The 18,749-nt window shown below is 37.4% G+C and overlaps 1 protein-coding gene across 14 annotated transcripts in view; it reads left to right on the top strand.

Moving 5' to 3' along the window:
- Nucleotides 1–18,749, top strand: part of QKI (QKI, KH domain containing RNA binding) — a 161,774-nt gene that overhangs the window by 85,910 nt on the left and 57,115 nt on the right. For 6 of the 14 annotated variants that reach the window (XR_012586171.1, XM_074580281.1, XM_074580280.1 and 3 more), the window contains exon 4: nucleotides 5,766–5,816. The exons of the other annotated variants lie outside the window; for them this stretch is intronic. Coding sequence is in view for 5 of the 6 variants with exons in the window: in XM_074580281.1 (XP_074436382.1) it covers nucleotides 5,766–5,816 (51 nt within the window). In the remaining variant the exon portion in view is untranslated. The remainder of the gene's footprint in view (nucleotides 1–5,765; nucleotides 5,817–18,749) is intronic. 14 annotated transcript variants of the gene reach the window in all.

Genomic DNA, 18,749 nt, shown 5'->3' with positions numbered 1-18,749 from the left:
TCATAAAACTTGTTTTTATTGCAGAGGTACACAATGAATCATAATTTCCAGCAGGTTGAGATCCTGCCAATGTAGGATCAGCAACTAAAACACTGAAAATGTGAACAATATTTTATTTATGGTTGGGACCTATAGAGCATGTCTCACATTTGTGCTTCTGCCTTTTAGCTGCATAACAATGTACTTGCGTGCATCTGGTATTTTAAGTACTCTTTCTACTAAGGTCGTTCTGAGCAGAGCTACACTAGATTTTTAAGTAGCAAGTTGTGATATTGATGTTTTTTATCCCCCCTCTCCCTTTTCTTGCCCATTTGGACAGCTGAGAGGAGAATGTGATTCTCTAAGGAGTAAAAATTCAAAACTTACTGTGAAAGAAAGTAAGGAAAATTTACCAGGTAGCCCTTGGAATGTCTGTGCCTCAAAGCTAAGAATATTTTTTCCAAATCAAATTTTGAGTGATAGAGAATTCTCTTCAAGAAAGTGTGAAGAATCCATCTAGAAACAAACTTTAATTCCATGTATTAGCAGAGTCAAGTTACAATGACCTTGGATATGCTCTAAACTAATCTGTAATGATTACTGTCAGAGCAGTTCTTTTTCTGTTGAAAAGTAATGGCCTATGATATATTGGAGGCCAGATTAGATCATCCTGACTATTCCTTCTGGTCAAAGTCTCTGAAATTGGAAAAAAAATGACTTAGAGTTAAGCTTAGGTATAAAAAGAGGGATAACAGTAAGATGTTCTGAACAAAATTTCAATATAATGTACTGGAACACTTAATTTATCAAAGGTTTATATAAATCACAAAAACGTTAATTCTCCCTATATATATACATTGTGTGTGTATACTACTGAGGTATGTAACAATCCTACAATTGGGTTGAATTTAAGGGGTTTTTTTCCCCCATATCTGGCTCTGTGCATCATGGACTTAATAAATATATTTCTATATGTTAAAGTGAAAATAGTTTATTGGTGAGGGTCAAGCTAAAATTTTCAGGCTCTAGTATGGTTTGGCTGCATGTAATCTCAGAGAACTCAGATTTTAATTGTGTAGGGTTTTTTGCATATAAAGTTCTATTGCCTTGGTCATACTGAGAATAGGGTGCTATATTAGTCAATAGCTTATCCTGAATTCAAAGAGGATTCAGGAGCAAGTTTTAATGATTAGAGCACTGGGCATTTGTTGTGTGTCTTGTTACTGGCCTTAATTTAGCTTAGAAAAACTTCTTAGTTCAAACGGGCTTAGCAGATTTTTTTTGAGATGTGTTTGTTTGTTTTAAGAAAAGAAGTAAGGTGTATTCACTTGTGTGATAAATTCAAGACTGTCCTCAAGGATTTTTAAAGAGAGAAAAGGAAGTGAGGCATGATCGCACTAAGAGGCAACAGGATGTGAAATTCTGCAGCAAGTTTGAGATGAACAAGATCAAGCCTGAGAGATCAGGAGGTCATGTTGTTAAGTCACCACAAAATAATGACAACAGAGCAGAAAGCAGTTTTTTTCCCTAAACTTATAAATGCTGATTTATGTGTGATTTTTACAAATACATTTTCTATGATGATAAACGGTTTCTTGCTTTCTGCAACTGAGAATAGTAATTTTCATATGTATCAAACTAGATATTTTAGCACTTCTTTGAATCCCAGTCTGTCTTCATCCCAGCAGTTACAGTGGTTATGGTGGTAAGAGCTACGTAATTACTTGGAGGTGGGGATGAATATTAGGACATACAGAACTTGCAGAATGCACAGATTTCAGTATCCTGGGGTGACTTAGCTTACAGGACTGTGTATAGTTGTCCACGTACCACCCAAAAAAGATGCTGATCCCCTTACAGAAGGGAAACATTTGAAATAACAAACAAAAAGCTCAGTATGGAACTGTGTACTAGTTATTTCTGTGCCTGGAGTTTCAGATCTTATGTACTTATTCTGAGTTGAAATCAGCTGCTCTTCGGACTTTTGGTGAATATATACAGTGCAAACTTTATTTCTTAGTTCTAATTCTTTATTTTTTTTAGTGCCTCTACTTATGGATGTATACTGGAAAAAAACTGTTGGCATGCCTGTGGTTTTGAATCTTTGTGTGTGGCACTTTTATGTGCTATTTGATTATCAGATTTAAGAGTTTATTCATTGGTATCTTCAGAGTAAAGAACTGGAATAACACCTCCTGCCTAAAATGGGGCAGTGTTTTAAAACTCAAATAGGTAAGTTATCTTGCATGTTGTATTATGTTAGAGAAAGCTATTAAAACAGTTTGTGTATATTGAAGTGCCCAAATAAAAGCATTTCACATCTCACTTTGGGACACCTCATATCTCAAAGATGACAGCTTTTTTTTTTTTTCTTCAGTGCTTTGTTCATACATTGATTTGTCTGTATATTTTATCCTGTTGATCTGTTTTAACTTCTTCATAGAAGACAAGCTGTGCCTACTTTTTACTTTGCATACACTGCAACTGCAATGTATCCCTTTCTTGCGTTGTGGTGCTTGAGTGATGGTGTGTTGTGTAGTTGTATGTTGGTCTACTAAGTCAGCTTAGTCACTAAAATTTTATTGCAGTTCGTTTCAGGCGTTATTTATTCCCATTATGAGAAAGTGACGTTCTACTTACAAAAGTGGGATACATCTTATTTAACCCTACCTGCAGGCTAAGGGTTACGGGTGAAACAGGGAGGTTATGGAGGTTATACTGTATATGCCTGGCTGAGCATGACTTGCACTGAAAACTTGGGGTTTTTACTCTTTTTTTTTTTTTTTTAACTCTTGTTGAGTATAACTGTAGTTTGTTAAATATTTAAAATATGCTTACTAACAGGGGAAAAAAAATCATATCAGCAATTTTTTCTGATAATTTTTTCCGAGCACTTTTTAGTGAAGGTGTCTTTCTCTTGAGACCGTTGGTTTTACAGCAAGAACTTTGAGTGTATGGTCTAGGCATTGTTTGTAAATTACAGCAGAAGACAATGTCCTTTAGATTACTGTATGTTACTGTGGAGAATAGCATTGAAACTAGTAGTTGGGATATTTTGATGTAATTCTCAGTTCTTTTCAAATGTCTTGTAGTCACTTCTTCTGTTCCATAACATTTTAATGGGATTTTAATGTGTTGTATTAAATAGTTGCATAGGTAGGAGGTGTATCAAGATAAATAGTTGCATGGGTAGGTTATGTTGCATGGTAAAAGGGGTATTAAAAACATTAGTAAAAAAAGTAAGCTATTTTTGTGTCATTGGTATGTTTAGTAGTCTTAAAGTGAATTTGACACATTATAAATACACTCTTCTTTAAGTGGGTGGTGTAATGGGTATTGAAATAACCACAGATGTCCTTAAATCAGAATTTAATTCAAACAGTCTTTACTTACATTTTTGTCAAATTATGCAGGATTGAAGAGGCTCGCACACTCTTAAGCAGAGTAATGCCTGAGCTCTGTAAGTTAATCATATTAGTAGTCCTCAAAGGACAAAATCTTCTTGCTGTCACAAATCGTTGAAGATTTTCTGAGTGGTATGACACTGCGTTTGGATTGATGTAATGGTCGGTTCCCCTTAAAAGCCTTAGGACATCTGTTCCCACTACTTCATGTGCATCCTCAGGAGTCAGTTGAGTTTGTGAGTTTCTTAAATTGACCCCTGTACAATTGTCTAAGCAGCAGGGGCAGCTCAGGAGAAGTAGCAGCCAGGACCACTGTTTTCGGTGGTAGATAGTTGTTAAATAAATTTAACTTGCAGAGTTAAACTTCACCTTCACATTCGATGATATGAGATACGTGAGTGTCTGCACGAAAATGTTTTTGCTTTAACTCCTAGTTTGCTATTTTACCATTAATTTCACCCAATAAAGTAAGAAGATTTGATGAAAAGGATTCTTGTTCAACAGAAAGGAGAAAACACTGTAATGTTGTGAATTTTTTTCTTTATAGCTTTGTAACAATCTCGTGTATGATCTTGGAATCTTATGCCTTATAGACCTCTAAGTTACTCTTCTGAACAAAACTTGATTTTCTTAGTTTTGACTTATTTTCTAATACTTAATTTTCAATATTTTAAAGAAAGATTTTTTCTAAATTCTATTCTCTGCTTATAGTCATCTGTAGAGGGTAAAAAAAAAACACCACCAAACACCCTCCCCTGCCCCCAACCAACCCCAAAGCCCCCCCAAAAACCCAAAGCAACAAAAAACAACCCACCTTTGAATTACGCTGCTGGAGAATTTCATTCAGTGCTAGTACCGTTTGAATCGGTGCCTGCTGCTTGTTGCAACTGGAGAAGTAACATTACAGTTGTTGGTAATACACAGAGAGCTAAGCTGGGGAATAGCCCTAGAGTAAAGCAGCCCAGGTCTCTGGCCTACTCTTGTGCAGGATTCACATTATCAGAATAAGTTGCTTAACCCAGTCCTGTCCCTGAAAGAAACACTTATTAAATTGTGCCTTGTGTCACCAGGCGTTCCTTTCTGAGTGTATCTACTCTTTTTGTCAGAGAAGGGTGCTGGTGCTGTCTAATGCTTATTTAGCATTTCAGCAAGATCCCATTCCATGTATGTAATAATGAGGAGCTTCAGCCAGTTCACTGATTAGACATAACTTAAAATGTTGGCTACAACCCTGTACTGGTTGAGCATAGTTTAATATATAATTTTAAGACAACATGACTTCTCATAATAGTGTTTTAAGTATGTAATTTAACGTGCTTTGGATATATTTTTCTTATTTCTAGGCATCCTGCTTTTGGGTTTTTTGGTGATCGCATGTTTTTCATAAGCAACATTTTTAACTTCCCTGTTTACAAAAAAAAATTGGACTTCATCTTTCATATATAGTAATTACATAGTTGAAGTGTGAGTGGAAGGAATATAGAAGGGGCTTTAAACCATTTTTTGAATGGATTACGTGGTACCACCCCATCTTACTTAAAATGAATGAGCTATTATGTTTGCCCCAACAGTAATGCGTATTAGTTAAAATAAGCTACCCCCTTTGCTCATTTGCATCTGGTATGAATGTGACTTTTCATTTTTAATTTTTTTTTAATTAGCCTCATGCTATCAGATGAGATGTTTTAGAAAAAACATTGCAGCGGCTTTTACGTTCTGATAACTGCCTCACTACAGCATGCATTCAGACAATTTACAGGCATGTCAGTAGTGGAAAAGAAAGTCATGTTTGTCGCCCATTTATAGCTAGCCAGATCATGTTTTTTCACTCTTTCCCATTTGCAAAGAACTTCTAAAAACTGTTTTACTACTTATTTTGCTGTTTTGAGGCCCTGAAAAGGATTTGAGCTTTTTTCCGATCGCTTTTTATCTTAAAATTTTGAAATACAACCTCAATCAAATTTCTAACTGATGTTTTATCTCTTTTTTTTTTTTTAAATTATGTATAGTGTTAATTTTTAAAACTGTGTGCAAATCACCAGTAGTGATAGTGCAGAAATACTTAACCCTGGAAAGGGATTTTCTGTTATTCATTATTCAAATGCAGGAGAACTTGAAGGAGGTGGGGGTAAGGGGAAGAAAACTGAATTTTTTTTCTTTCTTCTGTGACTTAGCTTCTGTTGATTTTTGCATTGTTTTCCCTTAACTAGGTTGTCTTATATTATGGCTTCTTGGGATTTCAATCTCAAGTGTAAACAAGAAGGAATAAATTGTGTCCATCACAGGATAAAATAAAAACCCTAATTCCAACTCTTCATGCCTCTCTTAAACATCTTAAAGAAGCAAAATAGGGCACAAGCCCAATTTTTTTTTGCTTTTCAGGTCTCCTTTAAGAGCAGAGACAACCATGATCCAGCAGTTTTGGAGGTAGAGGCAAGTAAATGTTTTACTTCTTGTAAACATTCCAATAAGTTTTTGCAAATCACCTATAATTCGAGGAGACCCTCGTTGAAAAAGAATCTCGCCCCACCCCACCCCCTTCCCTAAATGGTGAATCTGCTTTGTGTGCTTGATGTGAGGAAAAATATAGTTAAGCTTTTATTGATTATTGACAGGCTTCACTCAGTTACACGCTGTTGCAATACCCAATTGGTGTAAAATACAGAAGTTTAATATTAGTAAGGTTTTTGTGGGAATAGTTGTTGAAGTTTTTTTCTTTTGAACCGATCTTCAAAATGTAAATTGTGTTGTGTGGTTCATCATAGTGATTTTTTTTTTTTAAAAAAAAAAAAAAAGGCTAATATTTGCTCCCTCCAGCTGGTGGTTTTCATATCAGCTCTTCAGCATTCTCACTAAGGGCAATTCAACAACCTTTTATGTACTGGGTCTAAACCTGTAATTATTTCTATGCTGGGGACATTTCTGAGAGCTCATGTTGAGTTTCTCCTGAAGGTATCACTTATGTTCTTAAATTAGTATTTTTGCTCTTTTTCTGAAGATTGTATTGGAAGTACAGGAAGGAACTATGCATCTGTTTTGCGGAAGTTTTAAAAATCAGTCAGCCTCTGAGTGCTATTGCTCATCAGAAAACGTGGCACCTTCTGATATCTGAAGTTCCAGGGCTGCTCTTAGGACAATTTAAGTCAACACTTGCTGTTCAGTACCAGTTGCACAGCCATGGCTAGGTATACTTTCTCCCTTCCTTGTGACAGTTACCGATGATCTAAATGACTATGATGACCTGCTTCAGTGCTGAGCCAGCTGAAAACTAAAGCTGGAAACGTCCTATTGCTTTTGAGAATCATGAACTGGATCACAAGCACTTCAGGTGGGACTTGCAGCACCAACTTAGAATAGCTTAAACTGTTGTGGGACTACAGGCTTTGGGCAAAGTGCAGTAATTGTTCTTGAATTAGTTGAACTGGATGACCGTGTCTTCGTGGTATGCTGTGGAGATGATGCTTTTTACATCTTCGGATGATAAATACCCGGTAGCCAACAAGTTCGGAGCATACAGGCTAGCAATAGCTGTTCTCTCTACCATTAATGGACTTTTTGCTGTGTTTAATTTTCTTATTTAAGTATGCAGATGTTTGAAACAGACTAGCATTTTTGACTGTGATTGATATTAGATGGGTGTTAACTGAGAACTGGGAAGCAAAGTTATGAAACTGTACACTTGGGTTTTAATTCTTTGAAATATCAGAGCTGGTTTTTGAGAAGGGCTGGAATTTTTCAGTGTTTTTGGTATCCTTTTCGTGTTTTAAGTAGTGAAGTTCATTTGTGACGTATCTGGATGAATTCTTAAATCGTAATACAGTGCAAAGATTTAACATGTAATAGCAAATACTACAATTGTAACATGGAGAATATTAATGACAAGTAGCGTGCTGACACTGTTAATTCTTCCCATGTTTCTTTGAATGCTTTGTAAAGAACCTTCAAACCACTTCAGTTAGGAAAATAGTGTTTTGGGGTTTTTTAGACCTCCCTTTTCCTTACCATCAATAAATAGAGACAGTTTTCATCGTTTCATAACAATACAGGATTACATGTATTTGAGAAAGTTTTGTTCAACTTCTCTTTAGGGAGTTGGGGGGGAAAAGTGCCGTTCCGTGATAGAGGATTACGATGGGGACAGGAAAGAAGCTAGTTTTTGGTGAGCTAATGTGACAGTATAGTTCAGTGGGATAAAACATTTTGCTAGTTAATAAGACGTATTGACTCAAATTAATACCTGTGACAGTTTATGAAGGGACACTGCGTTGAAAAAGCAGAACTTGAAATTTTGCATAATCAAATAAGTCTTAATTTTTCACATTACAGTGACTTGTGATGGAGCTGTGATAATTTGGTTAATTGTAGTTTTTATTCAGTTCGTGCACTCTTACTCAAAATCTTGCAAATGAAAATGCCAGCAGATTCAGTAATTGATGAGATGACAAGATATTTTTTAAAATTACATTCCTTTGGTGAATGTCTTTGTACATTTTACCAAAAATTGTGGGATTCAAAAAGTTCATGTGAAACTGGATGTCTTTTTGGAAGGATGATGTTTTCTCCTAAACAGCAGTTGTAGGACTGCTAATTGACTGGGATCTTCAAAGATGCATATCTAGACATTCTCTCCCAAGACCAGTATACATGTATGCAATGTAAATATTGTGATATTTGACTTTGAATTAAAATTATTAATAACTTTCTTTTGTGTTTATGTAATCAGCAAGGGGTTTATGACACTTTATTTTACACTGGCTTACTGATGTTTTGGGTTTTTTAGTCACTGAATTGATGTCACCTGAGAGGTAAGGGGGGGAGGGGGAATACTGATCCTGAAGATCTATCATCTCTGTACTGTAGGAAAGACTTCCCTAATATATTAGCAGTGGTTTTCTTAAGAGCCATTTAATATTGCCAAGCTGGTGCTTGGCTATACAGTCTTTAGCTGGCTTGCCTATTACTACGTTTTAATCTAGCCTTGAGAACACATGCCGCAGGCTGGATACCCCTCATTCTGCAGTCGTTATAATCAATGGAGTTGTTGCATGAAATTGGTCATAGAAAGTTTTGGAACAGTGGTCACACTTTGAATTATCTAGGTGGTAACTTGTGTGTGTCAAATCCCGTATAATTGTAGCAAGGATTTGAGGCAACTGCTGCAATAAAACAACGTAATTACAGACTGTGTGCAAGGTTTCAGTCATAAATACGTGGAAAGTTTGTGTGCTGAGATCATTTGAGGCAGTAGTTCTGAATTCTTTCAAGGACTCAACTTTAGTTCATTAGCTAATATTTATTGTCAGTTCTGTACTCAGTAACAAATTTGGGGACTTTTCTGTATTCCTCATAATAAAATTTTGTTTCATTTTTAAAGTAGAAGTTAGTTTTATTTAATTTGCGCTAGTATCTTGCCTGTTACTTTCTGTTTGTTTTGAACTGTTGTCTGGGTTATTTGTTTACAAATAAATTTGTTTTGTAATTGTTGCAACTGAGTAAATATGGGAAGAATGGAACTATTTCAGGAGGGAGTAAAATGATTAAAACCCAAAGATTAAATAAGTATATCCTTGTGTAATCACCATAAGACTAAATTATTGTAGTTTTAGAGTACACTTGTTAATAGCTTAGCGAAAAAATAAGAGAATGGAGATAAAATATAAGGCTAGACTGTTGTTATTAAATATGTTAAAATCTGTCTTAGCAGTAATGCTATACAAAATGCTATAGAAATGCTACATTGTTTGTTCCACTCAGTACAGTACTACTGGTTGTGGGTCACCGTTGAAGAAAAAGTTGAATAAATCATAGACAATGAACATACTACACTATTATTTATGCTCTGTTTAGGATTACCATAGTACGAATCCAAGGCAGACAACACAAAGTTCACATAGATCATTCCGCAAAACAACAACAAAACAAAACACACGGAAGAAGAAGAAAGGGAAAAGCAAACAAAAAACTCCCTCAGAAAACTTGATGAATGGAGGCTCAACTTGCATAAAAACATTGCAATTAACATGTAAGCTTTCTAGCTATGCAGCAAATCAATTAGTATATGGATTAGAGTGACCCTGAAATCGAGCTTTTCAGTTGTTTCCAACTGGTGGAAAACCTCTTACCCTGTCTGGACAGCACAGTGTATTTGGTGACATGCTGTGAACTTAGGCCAGTTGCAGCATAATGTCTGTTTAACAACAATATTTGTGGAAAATGAGTTTGTTAACATTTGTCAATGAATTTGGCTGTTTATCTTCTCCAAAAGACCCATGAGCTGTAGAGAGGACCAATATTTAGAGCAGAGCAAGCCACCATCTAAGCAGTGGGATAAGAGCCACGGGCAATCATCTGCTTAACAGTACCAGCTCACTAAGATAAAGCCCTTCCGTAATAGAGTTTCAGAAGGCCTGCTGACTGCAGAATTAACTTTGAGCGTCATTTCTGGTCTCATTCCTCTCTAATCCAAAATACAAGGCATCCTTCTAACACTTCTGTAAATCTGAAAATTCCAGAATTTAGAACTGTGGGAGAAATCACTGTGTAAAGAAATGAGAGAGCAAATAACTGAGTGACATATTAATGATATAATTCATCAGTGGAAAGCACTCTAGGTGATTATGTAATAGGGCAGTATTAGTGCTGCTGTACGATGAATAGGGAAACAGGGCCACTGAAACCTAGCTGGTCTGTGAAATTACACATTTTTAAGAGTGTTGAGATTGCAAATTCAAACTAGAAGATGCTAGAATTAAGGTTGCTTGTTACAACCTTTTTGTACAAATGAGCTTTTCCTTGGAGTTAATCACTGTGCTGTGAGTGACTAGGGTTTTTTTCTTTGCCACACTCCCATTTAAATAAATGGGCCATAGTATGTTCGTTTCTCAGGTAAGCAACTGAAATGTAACATTTGAAGTGGAAAATGTTGATTGCTTTGCATGCCTAACGTGACGTGAGTGGAAACTGAGTTTTCAGAATACTTAATTTTTAAATGGCAATTTATGTATTACAGTAAAATTACATTTGACATAAGCAGCACTGGTAAGTGCCCAACATGTCTACTGAGTGGCAAGTCAGGCAGGCAGAGCGTGGGGTTCCCGCATCCTCACCCCCTCTGAGGGTGGTTGGAGCTGCGCAGCCTGCTGAAGGTGTGACTGACAGCTGGCAGCTTCCCACAAAGGGATATGCCTGGGCCCTCCTTTGTGCTCAGTCTGCGACTTGGGGGATGTGTCACTGAGCCAGTTCAGCTTGCTGAACGGGCAAAACCTAATCTGACAGCAGTGGTTTGCTGCTGTGTTAAACTGGCTCTAGAAGGGCCCAGTGAGAGCTGTTGCTGGTGCAATGATGAGGGAAGGACTCTGCAGGCAGCCAAGGGGAAGATAAAGGATTGAAGCCACTTGTTTTGGTGGGAGTGAGCAGTTACCGTTTAGCTCTGTTGTCAAACTGAAGTCTACAGAAGAAACGCTTCTGTACAAGAAAATGCAGAGTAGTTATCACTTGTGATTTGGGAGAGTTTTTTTCTCTGAGTTGACTATGTAAGATCGGTATTCTAATTATAAGCGCAGACATTGTGTCTAAAGCTGGCAATATTCATTTAAGCAACCACTTATGAAAAAGTTTGCTTTATGTTTAGCACTATGTTTTCCTGTTGGCATAAGAGGTGATTTGAATCTAATTATTCAGGATAGCATTTAGCTGCCTGAGCCCTTGAATCTTCTTGCCATCCCTGCAGACCTACAGGAAGCAGGAGTGATTCAGACACCTGCTCTTCATTATGCATCTTTGAGGAAATCTTCAAGGCAGATTCATCCTGAGGATTGAAATAAGAAAGGGGAAATAAGAAAAATGTTAGGTATAATCATATCAATGCTGATACCCTGTTTTTCATTAGGGTCAGGACTCCACAAAGCTTATGCATGAGATCTGTTGTAACATTGATTATTGCCCCCACTTCTGTTTTTTGCAGTCTGACTGTGCATGGTCTTGTCAAAACTCACAGTTATTGTTAACTTACACATTTATCCAGAACAGAAAGAGCCATTCCCAAGCAGCGTATTCCCGTACAGGCTTTGAGATAAAGCTCTGGTACTGCAACCATGTCAGCCTGGCCTTGGCAGCAAAACCAACTTTGCTCTTCTGTGCATGGCCTCTTTCCTGCATTTTGCTGCATTTTTGTAGTCCAGCGGTAAAGTGCTATTGGCAGTGTGTCACTGGTTAAAGTATCAAAGTTTAGACTTACTCCCCTTCCTCTACCCTTTCTCCTCCCTAACCTGCCCCTGAACCAATCGAAAATCAGATGACACTAAGCTGGGCGGGCGTGTTGATCTGCTTGAGGGTAGGTTGGCTCTGCAGAGGGATCTGGACAGGCTGGACCGATGGGCTGAGACCAATGGTATGAGGTTCGACAAGGCCAAGTGCCGGGTCCTGCACTTGGGTCACAACAACCCCATGCAGCGCTACAGGATTGGGGCTGAGTGGCTCGAAAGCAGCCCGGCAGAAAAGGACTTGGGGGTGCTGGTTGACAGCCGGCTGAATATGAGCCAGCAGTGTGCCCAGGTGGCCAAGAAGGCCAACAGCATCCTAGCCTGTATCAGGAATAGTGTGGTGAGCCGGACTAGGGAAGTGATCATCCCCCTGTACTCGGCACTGGTGAGGTCCCACCTCGAGTACTGCGTTCAGTTTTGGGCCCCCCTGTACAAGAGGGACATTGAGGTGTTGGAGCGTGTCCAGAGAAGGGCTACAAAGCTGGTGAGGGGTCTGGAGGACAAACCTTATGAGGAATGACTGAGGGAGCTGGGGTTGTTTAGCCTGGAGAAGAGGAGGCTGAGGGGAGACCTTATCACCCTCTACAACTACCTGAAAGGAGGTTGTAGAGAGATGGGGGCTGACCTCTTCTCCCTGGTGACAGGTGATAGGACGAGAGGAAACGGGTTCAAGTTATGTCAGGGGAGGTTTAGATTGGATATTAGGAGACATTTTTTCACTGAAAGGGTTATTAAACATTGGAATAGGCTGCCCAGGGAGGTGGTGGATTCACCATCCCTGGAGGTTTTTAAAAAAAGGGTAGATGGGGCACTTAGGGACATGGTTTAGAAGTGGCTTTTGTCAGGGTAGGCTAAAGGTTGGACTCAATGATCTTAAAGGTCCCTTCCAACCTCAGCAATTCTATGATTCTAAAAAACCGGAGGTGATGAATGTTTGTTTTCTCTCTTTTAATTTTTTAAACTTCACTGAGCAAAAACCAGTTTCTGTATGGCTCGGGAAGTTATTCGAAGCTTAACTGCTACCTAGGTATGTTTGGTTTGAGTCATGAGGCTCTTATTTTTGTTGCTCTGACAAATAGTAAAAACCTAAAGATCACAGTGTCCTAAAATAAAGCTAACAACACGTTACTGTAAAAAACCAATTTTTTTACAAGTCATCTGGTTTTAAAGAAACAGTAGTAACTGTTTATATTCTTAAACAAAGGTCATTTAACTTTTTTGTACATATGAAGAGAACTATGAACCTGTTCTTCTTTACTTCAGTTGATTTTATGAGGGAGGAGTAGGAAAGAGTTTTCCATTTGATTTTGTTAAATTTAGCTGGTAGTTCTGTGCAGAGTTTTATAACTGTATCTGAAACTCGTCTGTTACATTGCGGGTTAAGAGGTAGTACTTCTCAATTTTCTTGGCACACTGAGGTTATGTTAACATGTTCAATCTGAGTTTCTGTTAAAAATGTTCTGCAGTGATATATTCATACACTTTTGTGCAAAGATCTGGAGTGAGTGAAACTTCACTTTTCTTACTAAGTGTTAGGAAGTTTCTGAAAAGATGTTAAGGAGGTTAGTAATCACGCATTATTGTAAATGTTAACAGCATGAGAAAATGGGGAGGAGTAGTTCTGTCTTCTTTTAAAAGCTTACAATTATTTTGTAACTAAAAAAAGTGACGTGTTGGCGTGACTATACTGTCATTTTACAAAGTTGTCTTTACAATATGCTCCCTTAAGACCTTCACCAGGATTTATGCAGAGGAATCCCTGTTGATATATCTTTTATTTTTCACATACATGGCATATGTGTGCCTCATTCTTGAAAATTTAAAAGCAAAATGGTTGTATTTTCAAGCAGAGGCTGAGTCACTGGACTCTGGAAGTGATAGGCAAATTGAGATTAGGAAGGCAGAAGTGTGAATATGTCGGCATTAAAATGCAGGGTGTAAGCAGCTCTATTTATTCTGGTAGCTCCAAAAGGTCACTTAGCTGATACATTTTTCCCCTTTGTATTTCTTTCTCCTCCTTTTCTTTAACAGTACTGTAAATTCAGTCTGAAGTTTAAAAAAAAAAATAAAAAAATTAAACCCCCAATCATTTATTCCTAATTATATTAAAAAAATTAACAAATTATGTATGAATTAATGTAGCTTTGTCTGTTTCTTAGACTTTTAACATAAATGAGTGAAAACTGCTGGAATTCGTGCTTAGATTAAGTAGGAATAGCATCTGAAGAAAAGTGTGCGTTTATTCTGTTATTTCTTGACCCTCAAATTTTGTTCGACGTAGCTTATATGTGCAGCTGTCATAGAAGAGCCAGAGCACAGGCGTTTGAGGATGAGCTTAACTGAGAAATGGATCAATTTAACAGTGAGCTCAAATTATTGAGGAGAGGAGTGTTCATGCATTGACCAGGTCCGCTATGCAAAGCAGCAATCAAATCTAAGCAAGGCAGAGAGGAAATAAAACATGGATTAAAGAAATAAAAGTGGTTGAAATTGAGTAAGATGCCACAATTATCTGGGGCATTTACAGTTGATGAAAGTTAAATGATAGTACTTCAAAAGAGGAAAGAAAATGTTTCAAAAATTGCAAAATTATACTACCAGCCTAAGAGCTGATCGTGTTCTCTATTGAATACGAAAATATCATTTATGGTTTTTACTTCTACAAGTGCTAGTGACTAATACTACAGTGACTGCAGTGTTCAAAACTCAATATGCTGTAAACAGTAGTCCAAATTGCAGGCAAGAACAGTGTTTGGGGGTTGGTGTGGGTTTTTTTGGTTGTTGGCTTTTGGTTGTGGGTTGTTTTTTTTAATTATTTAAAAAATCTCTAGAGAAATATTCAGGACTACTATACTGTGTAGACTAGAAGACTGGGAAACCAATGAATGGCCACTTTTATCCCTTTAATACAGCTGAGGAATAGTGGTAGCATTTTTATTTTTAAAAATAGAGTAAGTATTCAGAAATTGAAACCACAGCTCAGGTGTTTCCCGTTAAGTTCACAGATCATTAAATCACAGGCTCGATGATGATCTTTTTTGGTCATCATCGTAAAGTAAAAGTTTCATATGAATGGAAAAAGGAAAAACTAAGGGGCTCACCTTGAAGCTGGAAAAAAAGGTTCTCCTCAAAGTGCTGTTTATATGTTTTAGCCAGTCATTCACAACTGCAAAAAGCCTCCAGTCCTTAGTAATAGTTATAACAGCCTCACTCTTCTGACTAGGTAAAGTCTGACACTTCATGGTAATTTTAATTGCATTCATCTCTAACAAATATATCAAGGTATTGTGTTTATGCTGTGCGCTTCATGTGCTAAATTCGCATTTATTCCCTGAGGATACTGATGCATACAAAACTTCTTTACTTTCATCCCAAAACAGTGAAAATATGTCTTAGCAGGCTCCTGAGTTTTGATAGCATTTGACAATACAGCCTGTTCCGCAAACCATTGCTCTTATTTTTCACACTGGCACAACTTGAGACAAATACGAAAGAAGAAAACCTTGGAGAGATGCGATCTTGTTGTGTGCTTGAGAGAAACTCAGCCTTTGCGATGCAGTTTCTGCTGGCTCTGCTCTCTGGAGCAGTTGACTGTCCAGCTAGTGAGAGTGCTGGCTTGGGCGGTGGCAGAGCCTTCCTCTTTGATCAGAAGCCCCTGGTTATTGGGCCGTCGTCTTGTGCTGTGAAGCCACAGCTTTAGAAAGATGCAGTGTGGTGTTTCCTGCACATAGGAACCATTTTGGCTGCAGGGCAGATCTGAACTTGGGGCAGCGCTTGGTTTGAAGTTTCCTGAGCACAAAGTCTGTGTTGAGGCTCCGAGACAGAGAACAGAATCCTCTGCACGTTTAAACATTAAGGTGGCTTATGCCATCAGATTTTTTCAGAATAGTTCTTAAAAGATCTTTTAGATAATGCCTCATGACAGTGTTTGACAGCTACTGGCTAGTTTAATGTGAGCTGGAAGATACCACTTCTTAATCCAGAATTGTCTTGAAGGGGGCTTAGTATACAATAATAATGGATAATTAAAGACATACTAAATAATATAAGTTGTCTGAGATTCAAAACGGTAAATATGTGACTGTTAATTTAAGCAATTGATCTGTTGCTTCTATAGGAGAGAACTTTGATCAGAAATTTTTAAGTGTGAAGTAAGCTATGGTGTTCTCCCTGACCAGGTGCTACCCTTTCAGCATTTCTTTTGTTATTTTTTCACCAGCTTTTTGCTTGTGAACTGCTACCATTAGAAGCTCAGTAGGAGCAAAAGTCTATGTTAATTTGCCTGACTGTAACTGCACAATTAAAGCAGTTTATCAGCAGGGGTTAGGACAATCAGTGTGTTCCGATGCTTCATGTTATAAAATTACTTCTGTTGTTCAAACAGATACTGTAATTAGTGCATCATTTTAAACTGGTTTTCTGCAGGGCTGGCTTCAAGTTTCATCTGATAAAAACCTCAATTTTTGCTTCTTACTTAAGCACTTATTTTGTTTGCAGGCTACTTCTAAACTTTTATTGAAATGTTAATGTCAGGAGTATATCATGTGAATACACTTGAGAATACAATTTGGGGGGGGGGTGTTGTTTTTCAGGGTGCTTTTGTTTGTTTTTCACTGGTCAAGACTTAAATTCACTGGCAAAAATGGAAGGAGAAAATGCCATATTTGTATTTACAATTATTACTACATACTAGCATTTAATAGTTCTTACACAGATGAACAAGTAGCTTCATGTCAGATAATAAAGATAACTGTTGTTCTGTCCCTGGCACATACGTAATTAAGTTTCACTTAGGATAGTTTCATGAGATGTGGTGAGTCTTTAAGTGGCAGTTATGTGTTAAAATATGATCCCTCATCTTCTCCCTTTCTCAATTATAGCACTGACCTTGTGTTGACACTCAAAAGCCCCTTATGATCTTATTCAACCCACTTGTCCAGCAGAAAAAGCGGGGTAAGGGGTGTCGTTTTGCTGCATCACCATGTTGCCCTGGCTATGAAAAGCTGGTGTGGTGCTGGGCCCAGTCCCAGTGGAGGAATAAGAACTGACTGGTAATGGGGAGTGAACCTTTGAGGTCGTTAAATTGTTCACAAAAGTATACAGTAAGACAACAGTATGAGATGATTCAAGTGATTTTATTTCATTAGGGCTAGAGCACTCATGAATATGTATTGGCTGATGTAGAGTTATTTGTATATCTGAGACTTTTAAGTGGTTTATTCCTTGCACAATATGTTACTGAAATCCTCCATCTTCCAAATGTTTGTTTTCAACGATCTCTGCAGTGGAGATGCCAAAAACTTAAAAATAAAATTCTGTAGTGCAGGTTAGCAGAAAGAACAGTTACAAGAACAAGAATTACATTGAGCAGCACAAGATGGACAACTCTTGTGGCCCATGAAAAGTTGTGACTAATGACTTAGAATGCTCTTTTCCCTAAATGTCTTGGGTTCCTCTGGCTTGGTTTTACCAGTTCAACAGTGTTTACAAAAGGTTAAATAAGGTGTAATCTGTATTGAATGGTTGAGTAATGTTTCTCTCAGAGTCATAATTCAGACCTGACATTGTTGCATGGTTGCAAATACATATCAACTCTTATTTAAAAATACTTAATCTAGAGCAAGACTAGAATTTGCTTACAGTGACCTTTCTAATTTATCACTTCTTAGTTAGATTTAACTTTTGTTTCAAAATCGCTTTGAATCAACACGTTAACTTCTAAAATTCATACAGCTTCTTTTAAACTGCTCTTCCAGTTATTTTTAAAACTTTGATAAATATGTGTGAATGTTTTCACTATGGAAAAGAAACATTCATCTAGAACTACTTGTTCTAGATGCAATTGTAATGTACCTATAGCACAATCTATTAGACAAAATATATTGTGGTGATTTTATTAAATAGTTGAATTTCTTCTCTCCACATCTTACCTCCTCAGTTTGACTGTGAGAAGTGGCTGTGAGTGATTATACTGTTTCTTATATCTTAGGACAATTTTAATTAAAGTTCTCAGAATGTACTTGAATTAAACCTTTGTATGGTTTAGAGGACTAAAGCTTTTCTGATGCCTTTTAATTTTAGCATTCAATTTCATTGTATGAAAACATTCTTCCCTTCTACTCTAGCTTTTTTGTGGGTTTTTTTTTGTCGTTTGGGAGAGCAGCTTGTTGTAATAGGTTGGTGAAAACAGAATTTAATAACCTATCACTTCAAGATGAGTGAGGATACTCAACATTTACTTGAGTCAGTGACTTTATTTCTTTAAAAGGCTCCTGCTGTTGCTACTGAGCTGTATTTGTCTTTTCTAGTGGCCAATATTACTGGAAACTGTATGAGTTAGAGTGGAAAAAGTACATAGGATGGGAGTTGCACTTTTTTTATACTACGGGCCATAGCTTTGTGAAAAAAATGTCACGTGGAAAACTTCCATTCTTATCGCATTGCATTCATTCTTTATTGTCTAACTAATATATCCCTGCCTTTATATAAACAGATACTAGGAAGGTATTTTTTTTCAGTGTTTATTTCATTTTCCCTTAATGGCATTCTACAGCTAGAAATGACTGGATTGTATTTCACCAGTTTTTAATCATCAACTTATTTTTAGTCACTCAGCCATACTGTGAAGGTCCTTGGCCCTTTGTGGTGAGAAATACAGTTTGAGATTTTTTTTTAAAAGTTCTTGATAAAATATTTTGTGGTGGCTTGCTTTCTTAAAATATCTTCCCCTTTCACCATTTGAATCTTTTGAACAATTTCAGTCAAGCTTGACAGGCACTTCTTTCCTTTCAGTTTTAAGTTTTTCGAAAATTACTGGCTAGGTAGAGGAGAGGCCTAGCTTAATACCTCTAGTCAAGGGAAGGGATATACCAAGTTTTCAGTCATGTGCTTTGCCTAGCTTACAGAAAGCTACTAAGCTGCTGTCTCTTTCTTGTTAAGTCGATAGTCATATTAAGAAGGAAGCTTTGGGATGGGATATGGAGATATAAGTAGAAGTGGCCTTAAACGACTGGGATGCAGGAGGTATAAGACCACGACTTGGAATTACTGTGGTAGTGTGAGGTGTACGGAAAACATAGGACACAAATCAACAGGGAGCTGAACT

This window comes from Larus michahellis, chromosome 3 (genome assembly GCF_964199755.1).
Source record: "Larus michahellis chromosome 3, bLarMic1.1, whole genome shotgun sequence".
Lineage (NCBI taxonomy): Eukaryota > Metazoa > Chordata > Aves > Charadriiformes > Laridae > Larus > Larus michahellis.
The sequence above is the reverse complement of the archived record's forward strand: the minus strand, read 5'-3'. Positions and strand labels throughout refer to the sequence as shown.